The 24,555-nt window shown below is 31.0% G+C and overlaps 1 protein-coding gene across 2 annotated transcripts; it reads right to left on the bottom strand.

Annotated features, from left to right (window-relative positions):
* Positions 1–2,969: 2,969 nt before the first annotated feature.
* On the bottom strand, positions 2,970–19,859 carry LOC143255237 (MAPK regulated corepressor interacting protein 2-like). 2 transcript variants are annotated; one of them, XR_013030475.1, is made up of 7 exons: positions 19,721–19,845; positions 19,503–19,590; positions 14,939–15,051; positions 12,092–12,151; positions 9,630–9,680; positions 5,891–6,042; positions 2,970–3,414 (listed from the first exon to the last, which is right to left on the bottom strand). XR_013030475.1 is itself a non-coding variant. In XM_076510579.1 (6 exons), the coding sequence occupies exons 1-6, from the start codon at positions 19,776–19,778 to the stop codon at positions 3,344–3,346; spliced, it is 441 nt and encodes a 146-aa protein (XP_076366694.1). In that variant the 5' UTR covers positions 19,779–19,859; the 3' UTR covers positions 2,970–3,343. The 2 variants fall into 2 exon arrangements, 1 of the variants encoding a protein (XP_076366694.1); XM_076510579.1 differs by lacking the exon at positions 5,891–6,042 and having other exon boundaries at positions 19,721–19,859.
* Positions 19,860–24,555: the final 4,696 nt, after the last annotated feature.

Genomic DNA, 24,555 nt, shown 5'->3' with positions numbered 1-24,555 from the left:
AGCATTCCTTAATTCTTTTAAACTTGAGAGGTTAATTAGGGCAAGTGTACTGATTATCAAGTCACAACAATATAATTTCCCCTATCTTTCTATTTGTGGTATTTTGGGTTTATATTGATCTTCCTAGAAGTATCAGATGTTTTCTGTGTACAGTAAATTCTGCAGATAATTTAAACTGAGTTTCTATAAGTGTAATAAAGAGACTGGACAAAATTCATAAAAATAAAACACACTCCATATTAATAACAAATAAATGAAAACATCAACTATACTCGTGCAGAAAACAAGACAGTTGGGCCTACTACGATGGTCTTTATCATCCTGATCTTTTTCCTCCCACAAAATTGTCTACTACAGAAACTCAAAACTATGGTCATCCAGAAAACAAGTATTTCTCTCTAATTGCCTTGTACAGCTATCTTCAACTGAATGAAGAAAACATTCAAACTTCAGCTAATCTCAATCTCTTGGTCCAGTTTATATCATCACCTCATGATCTTTCTCTCTCCACAGTTGGTCAGTTGTGGCTTTTGGTGGTGTCATCATCAGCCAGCAAACAGGTATCACAATGTTAATCCCTAAAATCAGAACTTACCTGTCATTGTGCAATGTTCCACTGGTAAACCATAATTCAGCTATAGTGGAAATCTATATATCTAACTATTCCTGAGCCACAAATCACTTCATAAAGAAAAAACTGAATAAACAAACTAATAATGCTTTATTTGTCACAGTTACAAAATAACAAACATTTGGTCCACCATGTTTTTCATTTGAATTGATTTAGAATGCCCTATAAACCTTGAACATGCATGGAACCTACTAGAGCAAACTGTTTCAGATAGAGAACCTCCTCACTGGACCATCCAAGAGTTCAGAAGTGCTATCATCGTGGAGTGGACAATGCTATTCCACAAGCTTTTTGTAATGTCAGCAGCAGTTTATGGAGTAGTTGTAGAGAAGTCATAAATAACAGAAGAGAATCTACTAGCTACTAAAGATTTTTGTTAAGTTTATTCAACTTAAATTGATTTTTTTATATGTACACAGCTAAATGTTGACATTCTTCATTTAATTTGCTTTTATTTTACTTGTACATGAATTTTTTGACTTGCTTGGTATTGTTTACTCATAATATTTGTAATAAACAAGTTCCATAATTGTCAAATGTTTCTTTATTTTTTGTTTTGAGAAAACAAAACTTCTATCCTTTCATTTTTGTGAGTGATATGGTTGACAATGCAAATACTGGTATGCTAAATTATGGCAGGAATAGCTAAATAATGTTGGTTCTTGTCTGCAATTACTTTTATTACAATAATGTTTTTGGAGTTGATGTAAGAAGTGGTGCTAAAAGCATGCAGTCTGCCATTTGATGCTAACATTGACTGTCATAGTTATCAGCTTTGCCACTCAGTGGTGACACTAGGTATTCAAATAAGTTACTAAATAATGCAGTTATAATAATGAGCTGCACCTTGATGCATAACTCCATGAACTTCCTGGTTTGTAACTGTTTGTAATTATTAAGACAAATTATGCACTTTGCTTAAATATCAAGATACCTAGTAGTTTAGTGAATATCGTGGTAATTAGCTTACATCCCACAAAAAACAAAACAGTTGTATTCTGTGATGACTTGATGGCATTAACAAACTATTAGTAGGCTTATAAGAGACAATTGGATGCAAGGGTAATCTGTAGCACATAAGTGAGAACCACGAATACTTGGTTGTCATTGGTGTTGTTGAAATAAAAAGTGGAAATGCAATTATTTATTGAGAATAAATGAAAGCATGGTTCATTTTAACTTTGACTGAGAAATAGGTTTGGTTTGTAACATTGGGAACTATTTCTAAACATTGTAAACATCACTAAACATGTAATCTACATACTGTTTTTGAACCATAGGTTGTAGGTTTTCTTGAATCATTATTTCATACCACAGAAGTTACTCAAAAATATTTTATGCATTTGGACAAACATCTGCACCATTTTCCTTTAAATTATGGGTTTTATTCAAATGAAAAGGTGTTTATGTATTGATATGAAACAGTTGGTCTATTCTTTGGATGTGTAATGAAAAAAATCAATAACATAGTTAATCTAGAAACTAAGTTGACTGTTAGTCAAACTCTTCCTGACATCATTGAATACAGTACAAGTTTTCTTTCCACTTAAATAGCCATAAGTTATTCAAAATGAAAGCCTGGCAGTTAGTAAAAGGGAAATATATGTACCTTTTTGTTTGTTGACAAAAATAATATTTCTTCACTATACAGTTGTATTTGTTTCACAGTTCTTACCATCCCTAAAAAAAATCCTTTCATACTTCCTGTATTGTGGTGTTGTAGCTTCATCATTGGTTCCAGTTTTATCAGTTTGTATAATCAATTTTCTTACAGCAAGATTTTAACTGTAATCAAGTAAATGATCATTTTTTTCACATAAGCAGTATAATGTTTTTTTTTAATTTTGTGCAAAGTGGCACAAGGGATATCTATGATTGCCATTCCTAATTTATAAGTGAAAGGCTAGAGGGAAGGCAGCTATTGGGCTACTCTTTTTTTTCCTTTTTTTTTTATCAATGAATAGTGGGATTGAGCATCATTGATAATGCTCTGACAGCTGCAAGAATGAGCATGTTTCAAGGGATGGAGATTCAAACTCACTACCCTCAGATTGCGAGTCAGTCACCCTAACCACCTAGCAATCTAATCAAGTTTCCAATTATTTATAAAATTTGTGTTGAGAAGGATAATGCATCAACTTTTTTTTTTTGTGAGAGAATGTAAATCTGGTAGATTTTGGACAAAAGTATAAACACCAACAGGAAGTACATATTTTCTTCATAAAGTAGTCTATGGGAAAATACAGACAAACAAAAAAACAATTACAACCATAAACTAAACAAACAGGATCTGTGATGTTCACTTAAAACTTATCTTTGTAAAATGAAAAACACAAAATATATTAATCATTTTTATAGCATCTATCATAAAAAAATCTACATATGTATTTTAACTATACATAATAATTCTACATATCTGGTTCATTTATACAAAAAAAAAAGATTTCCAGCAGAACTGTAATCTCATAACATACACTGCTGTATGAAACAGTGTTTAATAATTCACTATGGTTAAACTTTAAAATCATATGATGAACAAGTGTCCAATGTTGAAATGTGAAAGAATAACCTTCTTTGGGGAACATATTTTTGTTGCTGTACCAAGAAGTGTCACAGGAATGCTATAGTTTCTGCTTAGTACATCCCCTATTATCTCACAATGACAGTTATAAAACTAAAGATAATCACAATCTACGTCACTATCGGATAATGCTACGCTGATTGAGTAATGCTTTGGATGACCCGCTGGCCCCAGAATAACTCCAAATCAAAAGGCTCAAATTCTGGAAGGAAAAAAAAATGAAATCATTCACTAACATAAAACAAAATCTTTACTGTCAGTAAAAATATATATAAAAGTAATGGAAAAATAACACAAGCCTCAAAATGTTACAAGAATGTCAAACAGTATGAAAAAGTGAATAATGTGCAAATAATGTGAAAAAAAAAACCAAAAAGTGAAACACCTGTATACAAGTAATTTTTATTCCTAAATCACAAAAGTTTTTTTCACATTTTCTTTGCTAAAATGAGATTTTAAAAAAAATCATTTTTAACACTTTAACCAAATAAGGATTTAGGAATCACTTTTTCTCTAATTTCATGAATATTGTTCTTAAACTATAATATCATAAGGAGAGCAATTTCTCCTTTTCTTTGTAATTTTTTTTATAAGGATATCAGTCAATTTATGAGTTAAAGTACTGTTTGTTTGTTTGGAATTAAACAGAAAGCCATACAATGGGCTATCTCTGTTCTGCCCACCATGGGAATCAAAACCACAGTTTCTAGCAGTATGAGACACCATTGTGCCACTGTGGGGCCAAACAAAGTAAGGTACAGCAGTTACCTTGATAAGAAAGCTTTACATACTTATTTTTGGCAAAGTGGTTAGCTAATTATTATACGTTCATCTTAGTGACATCTGCTCACTTATCACTATTTCTACTGCAAGTATTCTAATGAAATTAGGGTGTTATACTGCATTTGTTTGTAATATTTCAAAATTCCTCTCATTTAAATTGCTTTTCCAACTAAACAATGACATATAAAAACTCTTTACTGAAGAGTGATTAAAACTAAGTATGATAATACACATTTAAAGATGTAAAACCTAATAAAACTGTGAATAGATATTGCATGCTGTACTCAAAAATAAAATAAAAATATTGTAACATTAAATACTGTTTTTTTAAGATTTTAGTTGAAAATATTTTTCTTATACTATATTAAATAAACTTTTCATTTTACAATTTCCAGTTTATTACTTTATTAAACATTCTAAATAGTGGAAACATTCTGATATTTCTAGTTTTAATTTTTAACAGAATTTAAAGGTACATGTATACAATATCAGAACTTAGAGATATATCTTACATGTATATTAAAAAACAAATTGATGAAAATGAGATTTTAAAAAATATATATCAAAAAATGGCTATATGTTTATAAAATATGAAGTATCTTTAAAAACCCTTTAAAATGTGCAAAAATGAAACAATTTGATTTTGTTTCTACTAAATTTCTTAAAATTCTTTTTAATTTAGAAAGGACCAATTTCAAGAATATAGAAAACAGCCTTTTAACTATTTAGAGAGCAAGCTGGAACCAAACAACACAAAGATTAACAAATAAGTTTGGCCACATGGAGTCTCTTACTGGAGTTGTTCATTTGAATGTAATAAATAATAAAACAATTTTGAAACAATGTTATATTGCAAATAGAGCCAAAATAATAAAAAAGATTACTGTTAGAGTCATTAAACTTTTACCTGAAGGGGTGAACTTTTTAATTAACTTGTGTGATTCGGATCATACAACACTAACAAACACAAGTCTCACGATGGCATGAGGTGTGATCTCTTATAACTTTATATTTTTCATGATCAAAACAACTCGAACTCAACATAACAATCTTGACTAATGAAAGTAAAAAAGTTAGCAATGCTTTTTCTTTATATCTATTTTGTTTTATGGAACAAAAATACAACATTCTAACAAATCCAATAAAAATTTATTTTATCAAGATACAAGTTCCATGTTGACCCTGACATTTATAATAGGTTAACAGTATTCTCACTTTCAACATTAACTCTTAAAGTTAATATTTCATGTTAGTTATATTAATTTCTGTGCCCACCTATTATGACAGAAAAATTCCTTTCTTTCACATTTGTAATTATAATCTTATGTCTAGCTTTTGTATTAGTTTTTAATATTTTGAACATCTTGCCTGTATCATGTAAGCAGTAATTTACAATGCAATAAACATGAAAAAAGTCTATTCTCTTTTAAAATAAACATAAAATGTGTTTACAGTATCATTTGCTTTTTATCCTATTAGAAAAAATAATTGCATAGACATTTCAAAGGCCTAAGTGGAAATCAAAATGTTCTAATTAAAGGCCCTTGATATAATTAACCACCAAAATTATTTTATTTAAAATTTTACTATGAAACAAAATTCAGATGTTGAAAATGTCGATAATACCCATTAACAGTAACCAAAAAGTCCACATTAATTTAGTAAATGGTTTTAAAGAGAAACTTCTGGCAATGGCCTGGTCAATTATTTGTACAAATAATTTATAGAACAGAAAAACAAAATTAGTTTAGTGATTAAAAATCCACTTTTGATTCATATCACACATACCACTAATTATAATGGCTACTGGACACAGAAAACATGGTTCATTAGAAACCTGTAACTTTTATTTATTTTTTATAAATTCTTTAACTATTTTTTTTTCAGTTACACACCTGGTCTTGAAATTAGCAATGGCTAGCTCACAAAAAATCAGTGGTTTCTAGTGTTTAATCAGTCACTATTTAGGGACAACAGCATTTCTTTGTCAGTTGATAATCCAGGCAAAATTTTGAATATTCAGATTAGTTGCAAGCAAAGATCAAAACTACAGAAACGAAAGAAAACTTAGCTACAAGAACAATATTTATATGATAATTACAATATAATTTGTTAGCTTGATGTGCACCATTCTCACATATTTTTCAATGGGATTCCCTAATTTTAAAATAAGTAAAAACAGTACTTTTTTTTTTTCAAGTGGTGTTTCATCTTTCATTTATAATGTTAGAAAATATAATTATCATCATAAACAGAGATCTACAATTCGACAGTATGTTAAAAAATTATGAAATCAAAATTGCAAGTAAAAGATGTATTTATTCTCAAGACAGCTGGTGTGTCTATTAAAACTTTAATTAAAATAAAGTACAGAATAATGTTTTGATGTTCTTAGGTCACCTTTATTAACCTGAAGATGAGCTAAGGTCAAAACGTGGTTCTGTATTTTAATTAAAGTTTTAATACCCATACCAGCAAGCTTGAGAATATATTAGTATTTGACTAGATATGTCCAATAAAGGTATCCAACTCAAGAACATATTTTTCTTTTTCCACTTGTACAAGCTGCTTTTAAATTAATTTGTCAAAGGCCAAAAAAAAATAGTTTCAAGTTCTAGATTTTATTTTAATCTTCATGCAAAAAATTCCTAGAGCTTCGTTACACAAATCATAAGTTTATGGTCACAAATATACAAAATATTACTTTACTATTTACCATGACTTGTTTAGTGGAGAGAAGAAATCAGAAACTCAACTGAGAATTCTGATTAGTTAGAATTAATACAGTTTAACCCTTTCACAACTGGTTGATGTATTCTGTTGAACCTCATACAAGAACTCTGAAATTATTTGTTGTATATTCCCAAACCTTTGCAAGCTTTCAGTAAACTTTAAAACTTTTTTGTAAATAAAGAAATTGGAATTTTTAATTAAGTATTTCTACTAAAATTTTCTGTTTAATTATATGGTGTCAGAGTGTTGCCTGCCAAGAGTGCAAAGTAATTTTCATGTTAAGATTAAGAATACTTTTCCTCATCTAAAATATTTCACATTTCATTTGCATAATACCCAAAATCATATAATTTTTTTTTCAGAAAAAAAACTTCATCTGTTATTTTCTCCACCCTAACTCTATACAAGGTCAGTCAAATTGGCAGACCTCGTAATCACCCCCAAAATAAATCTAAATTAACTTTTTTCTTTATCTAAAATGACTTGAAATTGTAACATTTGTAATATGAGATGTATTTGTTTGTTCGAAGTACCTTAAATATTGTATCAGCATATATCTGTTTATACTTAAAATTTTGTTTTATTGCCCTTTGAACAGTGTCTAATGGTATTACTCAGCCACACACAAAATATGAAACTACTTGGCAAATGTGTAGCTCAAATTACCCTATCAAATCACTTGACACATAACACACCTGCAAAATGCCTTCAGGTGTATCTCATGAAAAAGTTTATTATTATTATTTATTTCACCTAATCTAACCTAAAAAGTTTCTAATTTTTTGTTTTAGTTACTTTTATAATTTTTTATAAAAGTACACAGAATAACAACATGCAAAAAGCAAATTATGTCCTAAAACTATCACAATTATTCTGTATTTCAGAAATTCAGCTAGTCTTGAATGTCTTTCCATAAGAATCAAACTTGAATTGGAAGTAAAACCCACAATTATCTATAAATAAAACTTTGTAATATAATACAACATTTGTTAGATTGACACTTTGCTTTCCTATTGGTTATAAATAATATAATACTAAACATTTAGGAAAACTACTACTACCAATTTGTAAAAGACAGGATGTGACAGGTGAGTGATAAAGGGGGGGTCTCATTTTCTAGTTTTTGGTTCTAAAACTAAGTAAAATTGAAGGCTATAAAAGTTATGTTCTGTCTGAGCCTTAACTACATGATAATGACTAATTTATATTGAATTCCAGAGTTTTCTGAGAGGTGTTAAAGAAATTAAAAAAAGATGGAAGACAGATAACAAATGTCACAGTTCCCATACTAGGAGAGATCAAGTTTTTTAAAATATTTCCTTTCAAAATTATGAACTTAAAACTTAAATTATATTAATATTCGATTTATGAATTACATTTAGACACCAAGTTTATCTGTATATATTGATAATAAAGTAATTTAAATGTTGAACGTAACTCAGAAAGATTGTAACATATACATTTTGATCTACCCAATAGAAAAGTTAAATGAAGTGTCTAAACTTTGTAGGTTTTAATTTCTAAATTAATTTTTCAATTTTAAAGCACTCTTCTTCTGTGAAATAACAAATAATAAAAAATTTCTCCTGGATAACAAAATATATTTGTTATTAACATATTTCTGTTTCATAAAACCTTAAAATACAGAAAATACAACTGTAGCAATTCTTCCACACATTTTTTAAAAAAATACTTCAAAGTTAAAATATATTCAACAGAAAATAATATATTTGTTTAATTTTGTACATAAATATTAAAATTATATTTTTGGGTGATTTTAATGAGTTTTGTATGTAAATTTCCTGATTCCTGAAAACTTTGGATAAAGAAGGCAGTCATAGCCCTAGTCCCACAAGAGAGTTGAAAAAGTTTTGAAAAAATAGCTTTAATTTACACCATGATTATTATATAATCTGATGTTTTTTAATGCTTCCTTTATCATTTCATATTCCAATTATGATATTGCAGTGCAAGAGAAAACTTTTTTTTCACGGAAGAAATCAAAGTAGGCTTAGTTGTACTTGACTATGTTGAGTTTATTTTTGCTGACAAAGCTGCTACTTGATAACCAATGTTTATGTAAGGATAAAAAAAAAAAATCACCAAAAGATATTTCAAAATATACCTAGAAAATGGGTTTATTATTTAATGCACACATTAAATGTTTTAATAAAAAAAAACAGTCAGTTTGCTTATAAAAGTTTGGTATAATAAAAAAGATGTTATGTTTTATAGAATGCCAGTAATTATAAACATAGTGAAATTGCATCCCTAGTTATCTAATCAAAACAAAAAATAAGATTTAGTTTTATGAAATAAATACATTATAAGAAAGGTTTAAAGGAATATAGGAAAACAAACCTAAGTAGTAGAAATCTGAACAAAGGAAAGCAATGAAAATTCAATCAAGGCAAAATTTTAAATTTTTTAACCTCAAAAGGCTTTTGTTTCTTTAAAACAAAATTTCTGAAATTTGAAAGCTGTGAATTTCTAGAAATATCACATAAAATTAATGTAATTTACTTAGAGTTCATAATCAGTTTCAAACTATTTGATCCAGTATTTTGTTTTCTTCTACAGTGCAAAAAAAAATAATAATAATAACAATTACAGACTGATGTGGGTTATAAATTGATGGTCAAATTTCTGCACTATTAAGGAAAAAATAAAAATAAAAACACCCAAATCTATATCTACATTCAGTTATTAAAAATAATGCATTGTTTCTCCATACTCACACAAGAATAACAGCCACTTCTTAAAACAGAAATACCATAAATAATTTACACTTCAGTTATCTTAGTGTATCCAAAAAGATTAATTAATGAATATTTCTTGTTTTTCTGTTATATATATATTGAGAGAAAGAGCCCCACACACAGGAGTAATTAATTTACTTACTTGGTAGTTGGCTGGATGAACAGTTATCTTGATAATACACCACACTATGCACTGCATATAAAGAAATATTTTTGTATGCAGTTATACAGCTAAACTTGAAATTTGTAGTTAGTTAACTCTCAATAAACAGCAAATACAGTAAAACCTATTTATCTATGCCCTATTCACCTGTGGATCCCCTGCATAGTTTCACTTTTGTATTGCCACTGAAGACAAAATGTACATGCATGCATCACACATAGAACAGAAGATGCATATTTCATTCTACAATATATTTACTGAAATAGCAGTCTTAAACCAAAAATGGGTAGTTCTGAGCCTGAAGTAGAAACCAGAAATTGCCAAGTCTTTTCAACAAACAACAAATAAACTTACTTTGGAGACATCTTCAATAAACAGATTGATAGAGGGGGATGATGTAAAAAAGAGGATGTTGAAAAGATAAGCTATTATTGATTTCTAAAAATTATTTAACATTAATATTATAATTTGTAGTTATTGGGTTTAATAACACAAGAATGACTAAATATAGTAAGATTGTTAAATAGAGGTAAGACAATCAAAGTCTAGAAATTTATTAATTGTGTAAATTTTGCTAAAACGTTAAAATAGGCTTAGTACATACAGGGTGGCCTTAAGTCCCTACCTATCCATATGTTATTATGTTATATTCAATTATGCATGTATTATAAATTTTTTTCTTTTTTTTTTTCAGAGAAATATGGCCAATGTAAGCCCATTTACACTTGTTGAGCGTATTGTGCATAATATTATGCAGCGAGAATGAAGGGCAGCACACTGGACACATAAGATATATGGATGGGTAGGGACTTACGGGCTACCTGGTATTATGGTACATTAGGCTTATGTATATTTCAACTTACTGGTAAATCATAAAACAAGATAACTACATTGTTTTATTAAATAAATACAATCTAATAATTATTGTTTTTCGGAGTTTTAATAATTAACTTTACTTGAAATTAGATCCAACAATTTTAATTCAGCCTATAGTTATAGGTAGGTTATAATATAAATTAGGCTAAATACATTTTATTATTAAACATTATGTATACATGAACAACTGCTAATAAAGTTCTATGTTATTAAATATATTTTTTTTATTATTTTAATGTTATGACAAAGCAGTAATAAAAAATAATGTAACTGGTTCTTAAACATTAGGCTTAACAGTGTTGACAACAGCCTACTGGTATTTGGTAATAAGTATTGATTTTCAGGATGTAAATATAAATACAATTATTTAAGACTAGTGTAGAAGTTAAACATTCACAGTATGTTAGGTGTTATGAGTGCAATGAATGAGTTTTATTTGGGAACTTGGGATTGGCATGTACTTTTAAGGAAGCTAGTGATGATGGTGTGCAATTTTTATGCACAATTTGTAGGCTGAAGGAGAAACTTGAAGATATAATTATCACAGAAGCGATAAACAAAGAGATGTGTAGATTGTGGGAATGGCAGCAAGATTTCAAAAGGAGCTTATGCATTTAGTGCAAGGAATACATCAGCTAACAGTGACTTCCAGGAAGTTAGAAAGAGCACTATTAAGACTAAAAGTAGCAAATTTAATTGTATTAAACCTATTATATGGAGCAACAAATTTCAGCTCTTGGTTTCTGCAGATGAGAAAGTAATAGAGGGAAGGAAATCAAATGGATCAGAAAAGGATATGGATGACAAGGAGGTTACAGGTGACTCCATGAAAGGGAGTAAAGAAGGAGAAAAGAATCAGATTATGTTACCCAATGGCACAGGTAGAGAATATAAATGAAAGACCAGGAAATATAATAAAGGGAGCTACTACTCAGTTTGCTACTATTATAAAGTGGTTGACTTCAGTTTAACCTTGACCTTTGACCTATATTCACCAAACATTTATATATGGTCCTTTGAGGACATTCAACTTTAATAACAAATTTAATAAAACTCAATTTAAAATGTTTTGAGTTACAATGATCAAACATGCAAACATTGAAGTACAAACAACAATCCTACTGTTAAGCTGAAGTAATAGATACAATGATTTATTATAATTTAAAATACAACATCTATATAGACACACACACAGTTTTTTATATTGATATACTGACATGTGGCAACAAGTTTCTCAACTGCATTGTAAAACACTTAAGTACTTTATTCTTTTGACATTTATTTTGGAATAATGAAAGTTAACAAAACAAGAAGGCACATTCAAATTCTTTTACAAAGTATCATGGCTTACTGTATATGAAAAATGTAATTAAACTTCTAAATGTGTTTTACATCCAGTTATTTAATGGAAATATACCATGGAGTAAAATTGTGATAATATGCTAGTCTTTCTTTTAAGTTATAAAAGGCATGTAAAATAGGAGAAAATATCTTTGATGTTAAAGATTAGCTTAAAGTCTATAATAACATAATGAAATATACAAAATATGAAATAACTAACGTACTTATCCCTTCAGCACCTGGCTGTTTGGCAGCATCATATTCTCTACTCACTAGTTTCCATGCTGCAATATATGAAAAATTAATATTTCTATTTTAAACTGATTAAATACAGGAAATCCATATACTTATACATATAAAATTGTATATAATATTTTCCAACATTACTGCGTAACTAATATCTTAAATTATCCTATATAATAAAAAGTGGACCCTTTAATGGATCAATAATTGATGCACCATTCCAACATTTCACAAGTAACGCATTTATGATAAATTAGTACCACAACGTAGCTAGAAAAATGTATTAATTAGTGAGGCCCATAAAAAAATTCAGTAAAAACCAGTTGGACAGTTTCAAAGAACAGGGAAATGGTATTTAGTTGTATATTTGATCATATGACTGAGAACCTAAAAAGTGATATTTCAATAGATAATCAAAAAGGTTTGAAACTGAAATCAGAGAAGTGAAGTGTCTTGGTCATACTGTCAGGATATATAGAGTAATTATGTACCTGGCTAAGATGGTAGAGGAAGAGATAGACTTGAGAATAGGTGCAAGCAAGAAGTCAACTGGCTTCCTTCATTTTGCATCATATTGCCAATAATTTATGTTGAAATTCTGCAAGGTGGTTGAATCACCTTCTGTTTCCACTGTTTCAGGGTTCACTAAAACGACTAACGAAACCTAAAAATCTGGAAGACAAGATAACACTTTGGATAACAACACTACAATAATATAACTTTTTCATACTGACTCAACCAGGCCCATATCAAAGAATACACATGATATGAATTTACCCACTGACAATGAACATCTGGGAGTTAAAAGCATAACCAATTTCTACCATAGCAATGTGACATCATAAAACAGGAGATTGTGCTTGTGAATGGATGGCATGATAACCATTTCAGGTATTCCAAAAAGATCAAATGAAGGATCCTACTATAGTATATATTCTCACTCCTGCAACAAAGCAAAGTCCAATTAGCGCTGCCAGAAGAGAGTAATATGGATGCATATGACTTGTGGTACTTGTAAGATCAATTACAAGTATGAGGTTGGGCTGCATTATCAATATAAACCAAAAAGCTGTGACTGTGCTGTAGTTAGTAATCTCCAGAGATACATTTCAAGTGATTCTACAAACTTTGCAAAATACAAAGATTGGAAAGCTCTAAAATATAACTCACACTTGATCTAATACTTGATGAAGTTCTTTAAGCCACATTCCAGTTGAGATGTTCAGAACTAGTTAAGAATACTGTACTGCATGTATTGCCCAGAGAAAGAAATGGTTCAGATAGGGTAAACTCAAAAGGGGTATCGTTGGGTCTCTTCTAAAGAGAATAGCTCTTGAAATTATGTTGTACTTCCAGAGACCGATAAAGGTCACCAGTACTCACTTATTGCTTTCAACTAATTCACTGACAGATGCATCTGCAGAGCACTGGATAGCATGGCTTGGAGCACTAAAGAGATTTGCATGGAGCTAATTTCAACAGCCAACTACAGTGTTAAGTGTGGTGAATAGATGAACCTACTCATCATCTCCAGTCTGAAGGTTTAGCAGAATAAGTAATAAAGGTTACCAAGCTAATGCTTACCAAATTTATCAATACATGCCAAAAAGAGAGAGATGAATACTTTTTGTATATGATGATGAAATACAAAACAATTGACCATAGGTCTACAAGGTGTTTTCTAAACATGCTCATGTTCAGATGGGAAATACTATTCCATTGTTGTGGGGTGTACAGCTCTTCTCCCATAAGAAGACATCCCACATTGAATACAAGAACATGTGGTGTGGTTATGTTGTATGTTAATTTCTGCACACAATGTTCACATGACAACAATTAGGAAAAGCTTCTTGAAAACAGAAGAAGAGTTATGAAAATGCAGTAAAGGACTAAGCATGGATGTGACAAGTGCCAGCAGCATGGAGCCAACTTAGACCTGACTAAACCAATCTAGACCTCATGCTGTGGTAGATAATTCACTTAACATACAAGTTATAGAGAATGCAATGTATACAAAAATATCTGAAGAACATTGTACAGACACATCCTACCACAGAAAATTCACTCAGCAGCTCAAAACTTAAGACTGGTATCTGGTAATTTAGTATCTGGAGGATATTTTCTTTAGTGAAACTCTGCTTGATAGCTCAGAAAGTAAAGTATTGCAAAGCATTTTCTGTCCCATTAATCTCATCATTATCAAAACATTGCAACCATGATGACTGAGTGACAACCCAACAACGTAGCACATACATCCTACTTTACAATAACATCCAACAGTTTGGAAAGCAAGGAATCCTAATTCCCACTGGTCAGTAATCATGCTACTCAATAAATATTCTGAATAATGATTAATCAATCCCACCATATTAATTAGGAGCTAGACATTGGTGGTTCATCCAATTTTCAGAGCCATATTCTACCTCTAACACCAGCATTTCTTTTTATGCCTTATTGATCAGGAGGTTGATCTTGATGGTTCACCCAACTTCCAGAGCCATCTTTGGCCTCTAACTCCAGTACTTACTTTTGTGTCTTATTTTGTGAACAGAAGATAAGTAATTTCAGCTCTTTCTTTGTTAGATGAGCCAGTGGGAATTAAGACAGTATCTACAACTTACTAGAATGTATCCATCTCAGAGTCATGTATGGAGAGTATCACAAAAACTCAAGTTTAATACTTTTAAAAATATTGTTTCTTTAAAATACTAATGCAACACATTTTGCTAAAGAATGTAAGACTAAAAAATGAATTATACCTGGATAAAGAAATATTACAAGCAACAATTATCTACAACTATATAGTAAAGTGACACATCACTACTTACTGTTATAAATATATCTCGTGATTTCTTCATGCTGTGGTGTAATAGTATCTTGATTGCTTTTCTGACTATGAAACCTCCTACCATTTACTTGTTGGAATACAGGTTTAGGAGAGCTAAAAATAAAACAGCAAAACAACATTTTATGAAAGCTTATAACTGATACATGGATCAGTTGTTAATTATTTTTGTAATTGAGTAAAACAACCACTTATAACATGAATGTTTTGAAAAAATCAATTTCTTCAACATACATTTTCCTTAGCTCCAATTTTAATTTCACTAAGTGTAATGAGTTATTATATTAAAGATGTGTAATATTAACATGATGAATAACTGACCAAGGAAAGAATTAAAAAAAGGTTCAACATTTTTCATCAAATCTAAATGCCCAACATGATCATCAAATTAATGGCAAAAATAAATCCAAACTGAGATCATGTTGTGGCTTTTACAACCTAATTTGATGAATATGATGCTACTTCCACCTTTAATGTCAAGGTCTTACCTATGAGCCTCTTAATCAAATGTAAGGATTCTCTAAGAAGCTCTTTACGTTCGCTTAAATTTTCATGAAACTCTACCTCTCTTTTTCCTGACTGTTGTCAGAGTTAAACGAATGACCAGAGTTACAAAAGAGAAAACTTCCACTGTGTAACCTCTATTTAAGTTCATCTTGTCACTTCTGTTTTATCTCACAACATATAAATATTAAACATTGTTTAATAGCTGTTCTGACTGAACTTGTAGCATTACTAGAAAAATATCTGATAATTATTTGCACTTAACTATTTTAATAAAAATATAAAGCAAGTAATAACAGTACATCATTTGTATTGATGTAGCTGAATAATAAAAGTGTAAGTGTTGTCTTACTTACTGATCTCCAAGTGAATTTTATACTCTTTACACAAAAATCCTTCCTGCTTTCGTGTTCGTACCCCTGCATCCCGAGTAGGTTTTTGCTCATAACTTAAAAAGTATCACGATTAGGTTAAAAGACGTAAAGTATATTACAAATATTATACTAACACACATCTACATAAATTTTTATGTAAATTAAACGACAAATAAACTTTTTATGAACAAATAACCAAAAACAGGAGGAGCAGAAAGTGTTCGAACATTTCAGAATGTGTGAAAAAACTGATATTTCCGTAAAAATTTTGTTTAGTTTGGTAAATAAACTACATTATACCATTCCAGAACTAGACACTGGGTTCATACTTATTTTAATTTAGCCAGCAAAAAATTTACTTCTGGCAATTTAATGCCATCTCCATCATTATCTGCTTGGTCATCATGACGAACAGGAAACAAGTGTCCAGTGATTTAAAAAAACTGAATTATTGTAAAATACAAGTCTTATGTGTCTCTTTCCGGTATTGCTACACAACTTAATGTGCCAAAGTCTACTGTTCAAAGCATAACTGCCAAGTTTAAGCTTACAGGATCAACTGCTAACCTCCTTCATTCTGGACGCCCCACCAAAATTCCAGAAAGAACCAAGAGAAAGGTTCTCAGAAGTTAGTAGGAATCCTCATTTAACACATAATGACATACAGAAACTGGTAAGGGAAACTGGGGTTGAAGTAAGCACCTCTACAGTTACAAACATATTACGCTTTTCTGGGTTCAAAGTATGCCGTCCTCGTAGAACTCCATATTTAAAGCCTGTTCATTTAGAAGCATGATTGAGGTATGCAAGAAAGCATGCAGATAAGCCCTTTACCTATTGGAAGAGTATTCTTTGGCCACACAAGACTAAAATCGAGCTTTTCGGCCACAATGATGTTTGCAATATTTTCCGTAAGAAGGGGGAACAAAATCTTCCAAAGAACACCGTCTCTACAGTTAAATACGGGGGTGGCTCAATCATGCTATGGGGTTCCTTCGGCTCTTCTGGTGTAGGCAGCCTTCACCGCATCAATGGAATCATGAAAAAAAAAGAGTACATTGATATATTAGGCACTTATATCAAGAATGATGCTCAGAACTTGCAGCTTGGGCGTCATTGGATCTTCCAGCACGACAATGACCCTAAACACACATTGAAATATGTGCAATCCTGGTTGCAGAGGAACCATACAAGCATTCTGGAGTAGCCACCGCTGTCACCGATTTCAACCCAATTGGAAATGTTTGGCATGAGTTGAAGACCAAGGTTCATCAGCGTCATCCAAAAAACTTGCAAGAGTTGGAGGCCTTCTGTGTAGAAGAATGGAAGGTATACCAGTCGAATACTGTCAAACGATCATGGAGGGCTATGAAAAGATATTGCGCCAAGTAATTCACCTGAAAGGCTACACAACTGACTATTTAAGTAGATGCATGAACACTTTCTGCCCCACCTATGTGGGTGCATTGAAGTTAGTGGAGAAGTTTGCAAGTTAGAATTTGTGTAAGGCATCTGAGTGGGATACAAAAACTGGAGCAAGTATTATCAATGCTTAGATGGGAAAAAGAGTGAAAACCCTGGAGATCAAGAAATAGTTAATTACATTACATTTACTACTCAGAAAGTTTGAAGATACTTGTGTTATAAAATCAATAAGATAGAACAGAAATATATATAAATAATACATAATGATGAATTTTGCTAAATATAATTACTAAAAAAAAAAGGAAACAGCAATAGGCATTATAAATGCTAATTTTCTGAAATGTGTGTTTGCCCATCTAAGTGAAACAAAAAAAACACCTACTCTGAAATAGTGATATGATACTAAAAGTGCTATTTCTTTTAAATAGTTTAACAGTTCAAAGTGAAGAATTCATAATGTAAGATTATGCCTCCTAAACTACTAGATTCTTTTTACTTTAATAAATGTATGCACCAACTAAACAAGGTACCCAATATTGGCCAATAAATAAAAGTCAAAACTATTTTAAAATCTGTTATAGGAAAAACAACAACATAAAAGTGCTAAAACAGTTTCTCAAAATATTTTTCACAAAACTAAAAACATAATTAGAAAGACTTCAACTTACTGAATTGATAATACCATGAAGGGAAACTAATATAACAGAAACCAACAAAGCCTCCAAACTACTGCTGATGATGATAATATGAATGTCTTAGTGAAGCTTTCACTCGTGACATTATGGATTGATAACAGCTAATTAACAGAGACCTAACTTGTACAGATTAATTAAAATGGTGTTGTAGAAGTGTAACAACTTGTTTAGTGTGGAAGTAACTAGTGAACCAGTGCAAACAAGTCATATTTATTAAATAAAATATAATTTTTAATATTTATTAATACTTTTAAATAAGACAAACAATGTCTCAAGGGTATCACTTTCCTTACTTTTTGTACCTTACACTGTTGAACTTAAGAACAACACTGTATAAGTAATTAATATATCAACTGGTTTGAATATGATTTGTAAAGCTTAAAATCTAGAATAAAATGTTCACTACTTTTCCTTAAAAATTAAATAGCTATAAATCTGTTGCATATTTTATAATTAAAGCAACTCTTTAATTTACTCTAAGCTACTTTAAAAACAATGGAAATTATGACTGAAATTCATTTGTTGTTACTTAGTAATATGGCAATATTAATTATCAACTTGTACACTACATCAAAAGAAAATGTGCAAATTCCTTCATCATACACTCAGTTTTCCTTGTGTATATACCAATCATTAAAACTTGTGAACTGAACCTGTACAAGCTATACATGAAGCCAGCCAGTTCCATTAAATAGCAAGATTATAATAAAGAATGATATTACTAACAAAATTTTTAATACACAGTACATGTTATGTCCTACAAAGTATTAATGAACTAAACTGAAACATTCACCTCTATCTGAACACAGCAATAACCAATCACAAATTAATAATGCATACACATTTATTTAAAATGAAGAATTATCCCATGACAGATTTTTCAGTCTGTACACCCTTACTTTCCTTTCATTGACTAAATATATCAATAATTAAGCATTGAATTATCATGATTAATTGTATCACCACTTCAATTAATATTACTAATTATGATACTTGAAATGTTAGAAATGGTGTGTAAATAACAATGTACATGTTTAAAACTATTTAATAAACACTGAAGTAGATGCACTGTTATCCACAAGCTATAAAAAGTATAAACGTTTGGATATGCAAGTTTAAAATAATTAACTCCCTATTTAAGAGGCATATAAACCTCACAAGTTGCACAAAGTCCATCAAATCCAGAAAAGGGATAAAAATTATTATATTTCAAATGTGCAACAACCATGTGTACTCTCTAAATACAAGTGAAAGGCCTCGGTTTTTTTACTAAATAAGTAAAATGAGTAAATGTACAACTCTGATGAAGCACATTAAACTTTTATATTTTTGTACGTAAAGTTGTTTGACTTCAAATACGAATGTAGGCTTAATTTTAAGTGAGTTAGAAAGAAGGAACATAACGGTAATTAAAAACTAAGTAAAGTAATGGTGCTTCATGTCATCAGTGATGGGTTAGTGCATTGCAAGTTATTTTATATCAGCTCTTGCATGTGTAATAGTACTTTATAATACTACAGTACGTACTACTGGAGTAACATTAAGATACCTCATATCAATAGAGTCTTTAAGTTCCCCAGTGCGCTTGCTTGCAAAATCCCTTATACTCTCAAGGCTATCCACCTTTTGCGTAATCCCTGTAAAATATAAACACGTGGAAAGCTTAATGCATTGAATCAACGAATATGGACGAATAAAATTACTTCTATATTACAAAATAAGGAATAAAATGCACGAATTATTCGATTTTCGATGGTTTTTACGTACCTCTTCTTGTTTTACTTTTAGCTAAGATTTTGCTTGGGCCTTTAGACAACGTATACATCACTTCAGTCTATTAAAGAGAAACTGTTTACGGAGCCCGTCTATTAACAACTTCCTGGCGCAATGACCTATGGGAATAAATATTGTTACCATTCGCTGCTGGAGCGAAACACAAGAAATGTGTAAATAGTAACTTGCACACAGAAAGCAAAGTAGAGCAAATGCGCAAACACACAAACTATTTATTTACACTAAAGCTTATAAGTTATCAAACTGTTGACCACATTCTAATCTGTGTGACCTGTGGCTTTACCTGGTGCTGAGTTTGAGGGCTGGAATACAAAAGGAGTGCCCTCCCCATTGGCTCGATGTTACCTTTGAGGGCTTATAATGCTAAAAACCGAATTTTAGTTCCTAAGATACACTAGCAGAGAACACAAGACTCATCGTGTAGCTATGTGTTTAACAATAAGCAAGAAAACACTAGAGCAAAATGTGTGTGTTTATGTGCTTTATTATAACAGATCATATCGGCTAGCTGCTGTGCTCACCGATGAGAATCGAACCCCTAATTTTAGCATTGTAAATCCGAGGACTACCGGTGTCCCAACGGAGAACCACTAGAGCAAAGGAATAAAGAAAAACCAAACGAGAGAATTGTGGATATATTTCATTTATATAACCGAATAAGCTGGCCTCTTAGCAGCCATGCAGTACAAAAAGGCATGCAAGCTATCAAAGGCGCAGGTGGTTAAACATACTAGTGTAAAAAACTAAAACATGTTCATGTTCTTGAAACATCTGGTTGAAACAGATGGGATTAAATGAATGCAAAAATTGCATGGAAGCTTATGAAATAATGTGAGTGAATATATATAATGATATAGTTGTGGAAGGGTGAAGTTAGAACTGTTAGAGTTACGATACTTGCACAGCTTTAAAACCTTACATGCACGACAGTTTTATCCAATAGTCAAAAGGGACTGTTGCCCAGGGCTGAACACCATCATAGCCAACATCAGCACAAGTTGTAGTGACAAGAACATGAAAGACAACCAAGAATTTTCATACAATGCGTAGAACAACAAATTACTATGCGAGAAAAACTTTGTCTCGGTATATTGAAATAAACATAACTTTCTCATGCACTTCACGTTACATAAAAAATTAAGATTCTTTAATTAATAATGTTCATTTTTGCTGTGGAATGTTTTTATTTTAATATTACAAGTATGCTCAGCTATTATACGTGATCCTTTATCGGTTACTCTCGTCTCCCAGTGAGACAGCGGTCTGTCTGTCTGCAGACATACAACGTTAGAAATCGGGTTTCGATACCCTGGTGGGCAGAGCACAGATTGTGTAGTTTTGTGCTTAATTTAATACAACAACAACTTTATCGACTCGGCGTACTCTTGCATTGAGGTATCACACTGACTCTGCAAATTAATAATTACTTAATTAAATTATTATCAGTTCTTATACTTAGTGAGCATTTTAAAATTTAAATATAACATTATGGAATATTTTATAGAAGCTTATTGTGTAAATACATAAAATAAGATTTGATTTGAATTATAAGTATAATTTGGATGAGAATAACTGCAACAGTGTCATGAAAGAAAGGGGTCTTGATGTAATGGTCTTGATTAAGCAATAGAAGCAGTGTGGTAAGGCAAGTAAGGTTTAGGTTGTATCTCCAGAAATACCGAATACAAGTCTAAATAGATTATAACTTTGTTGTATAGGTCACTTGTTATAAGCCACATTAGAAGTATTGTGTTCAGTCTTGGATTCCTTATCTCAGGAAAGAACATAAAAGCTTTAGAAAGGGTTCAGAGGTGGATTACTAGAATGGTGCCTGAGATAGAAGGATATCATATGAGGAAAGATTAGGATCTCTGAAATTACTTCCTCTTAAAAAAAATAAAAAAGAACAATAGTGAACCTTATCGAGGTGTTTAAGATTGTAAAGGGAACTGATAATGTTGATGCATAGTCATACTTAACTGCAATAATAGTAAGACTAAGCGATAGAAGTATAAACTTTAGCAAGGTAGGAGTCATCTTTAGCTAAGACAGTTTTATGTTTCTAATGGTGTGACTGGGTTTTGAAATGGATTGCATTTGAAAATTGTGGAGTCAATGAGTTTAAGAAAAATCTTGTGAACTGTGTGATTGATAAGGATTGACTTTAAGATTAATTTTAGTTTATTTATTTAATAGTTCTAGTTTAGTTTAAAGGATTTATGTTAAAAAAAGCCTTAGTAATAGTTACAAAACTGTTTTGTTTACTATATTAGGCACCTACTTTAGCGGTTGCGACGGCCTATGGTTCCAATTTAATTCTCTCGTTAGACCCGGTACTCACGCTTCAACTTGACTGAATAGCTTTGTCATTCTCTTATTACTTACTAGGAGTAACTACAAAGACAAAATGAATTAACCAAAAATTTGACAATATTTTGTTGGTTGGTTTTTTTCTTGTGTATAGCCGCATAGTAACTGAAAACATTGTATTTTGGGAGATGTACAGCTGTCTAAAAGTGTTAGGACAAGATAATATTCTGTCATTCTTTCCATTTTATGATACTAATTCTTCCATCTCATAACAAAATATAAATTTCAACATTATGGTAATGCTTCACTAATCCATATTAACAGCTGAATGAGACAGGGTGAGAATATTTATAATTCTTTAGAGTTCTCATATACTTGTGCCAAGGGCATGTCATAAAGGTTCTGCTTGAATGATCATACTGATCAAATTTCAGTTCTGAAGTAACTGTCATTATATCCAATGCAGTGTCTTAACTACGTAGAAAGAAGCTACAAAGGAGCTATCAAATGGTATGAGGTTTGTTTGGGAAATCGAGCCCCCCAGAGGCACAGCGGTATGTCTGCGGACTAACAATGCTATAAATCAGATTTCGATTCTCGTGGTGGAAAGAACACAGAGATCCTATTATGTAGCTTTGAACTTAATTACAAACAAACAAAAAACAATCGAAATTTTGACCAACAAACAAAATATGTTCCTTCACTCATTCACGTCCATATTCTAGTCGTTTCCTTTTTCTTGACTAAAAGTGCAAAGATGTAACAACATCTGCATGGTGTTTAATCAGCAGTTACTGTTTTGTAAGTGTAAACGCTTTTTTCAGGTAAATATCAGAGATACTCTATAATGTGGTCTCAACGGAAACATAGGATCCTTTATAAGGTAGATTTACCTCTGCTAAAGTCGTCTTTGAAGCTAACCAGTTGGCTTTTTGTCACTAATGTGTTTCCAAGAAGTATCCTGGTCAACAGCTTTTGGTTTGAGTCATCTCTTCTTGATTCTGCTCTGTTGCGTGTTAGGTCGGTTGTTTTTATTACTTTTAGTGCTTCCATCCTTGTTATCTTTAGAAATTTAACTTTTGTAGTGTAGTTGTCATGTAGCGCACAGAGAGTTTTTGGTTATAGACTGGGAAAATGTTTTAAACAAATCTAAATACACATCTATGCTTCTATATGAAATCTATCCCTAACATGCACTCTTCTTCAGTATAAATTATACAAATTTAACGATGTATAAAAAACTTCCTACAGTAAGAGTGACTTACAGCTTTTCTTTTAATGTTAGTTGATAGCCACTGCTGTTGCAATCAATACACCTTTCTCAACCCCTGGAATCAATTTCTCACCTTCCTTTAACACTTCATCTACAAAAATGGTAGCTGTAAGACTATTGTCAATCAACATGTTGCAAGACTTCTCTTAAATGAAGCTGCTGACTTATAGGTTGGTTTATTCAAATAGTGCACTCCTTGTTGCTATCGAGGTAGATGAAGTATTCACATTTTCAGGAGATTGCCTTTTTTGTTGTTTATTTTCAGTGGCTGATTCATCAGTCTTGAATGTAATATCTCTATTCTCTACAGTTAAGACACTTTGCATTTTGTTATCCTTTGTATATAGTTTTGATTTCGTCAAGATTATTTTCTTTAGTTTTTGGTATATGGTTTACTTTAGTACTTTTAGTTGTTCATTTTCAATTTTAATTGATACAAATTTCGTTGTCAAATGATCAGCTTCCTGTAAAAATACACATATAGTTTGCTTTAGTTTATTCCTATAGCATACATGAATTAGTTGTGAGCCAAAAAAGGTATCCTTTCTCACGGAGTATCTTGATAAAATCAGTGAGCAAGTCCTTCCACATATTCAGCATGCTTAGCTAAGGTCTCATCCTTTTAAACTTTACTTTAGAAAGTTCGTATTGAGTTAAAATTCCAAATCTATTAGACATATTAGTATTTAATGTCTGGTAGTTGATAGAACTCTTTGTTAGAGGTTTGGTTACTGTTATTAAATGTAGGCTTTTTTAATATTGTAGCAATATTAATAGTTATTTTACTTAGAACTTCTTTCAAACTGTTTCTTATGTGCCACGTATTGTTCCATCATAATATTTTAGTTTCTTGATTCAGCAATGAAACAACATGTTAGCATGCTTCATTCCTCTAGAATACTTTTCTATAAAAACAACAACAAATAAACTTACATACAGTTTCAATGTTGATAGCAGTGTCATAATAATCATGTATTAGTTAGAGCACTCATTCCTTCTTTGTTTTATGTACTCTTGAAATAATTATTTAACCACCAAAGAACAGATGCCGAGCATTCACACGAACAATGAATAATGGCAAAATAATGACAGTGTGGCAAAGAGCTAAAAACAAAAAGGTATTTGTTAGTTTGTATTATAAAGTTATTGCGTCAGCCTGTGCGTATTTTGACGATAAAGAGATAATTATTTGAAGCTCTGAATACAACTATAATAACCAACAGTA

The sequence above is a fragment of the Tachypleus tridentatus genome, chromosome 7, assembly GCF_004210375.1.
Source record: "Tachypleus tridentatus isolate NWPU-2018 chromosome 7, ASM421037v1, whole genome shotgun sequence".
Taxonomy (NCBI): Eukaryota; Metazoa; Arthropoda; class Merostomata; order Xiphosura; family Limulidae; genus Tachypleus; species Tachypleus tridentatus.
Note: the sequence above shows the minus strand (reverse complement) of the source record. Positions and strands in the feature narration are given on the sequence as shown.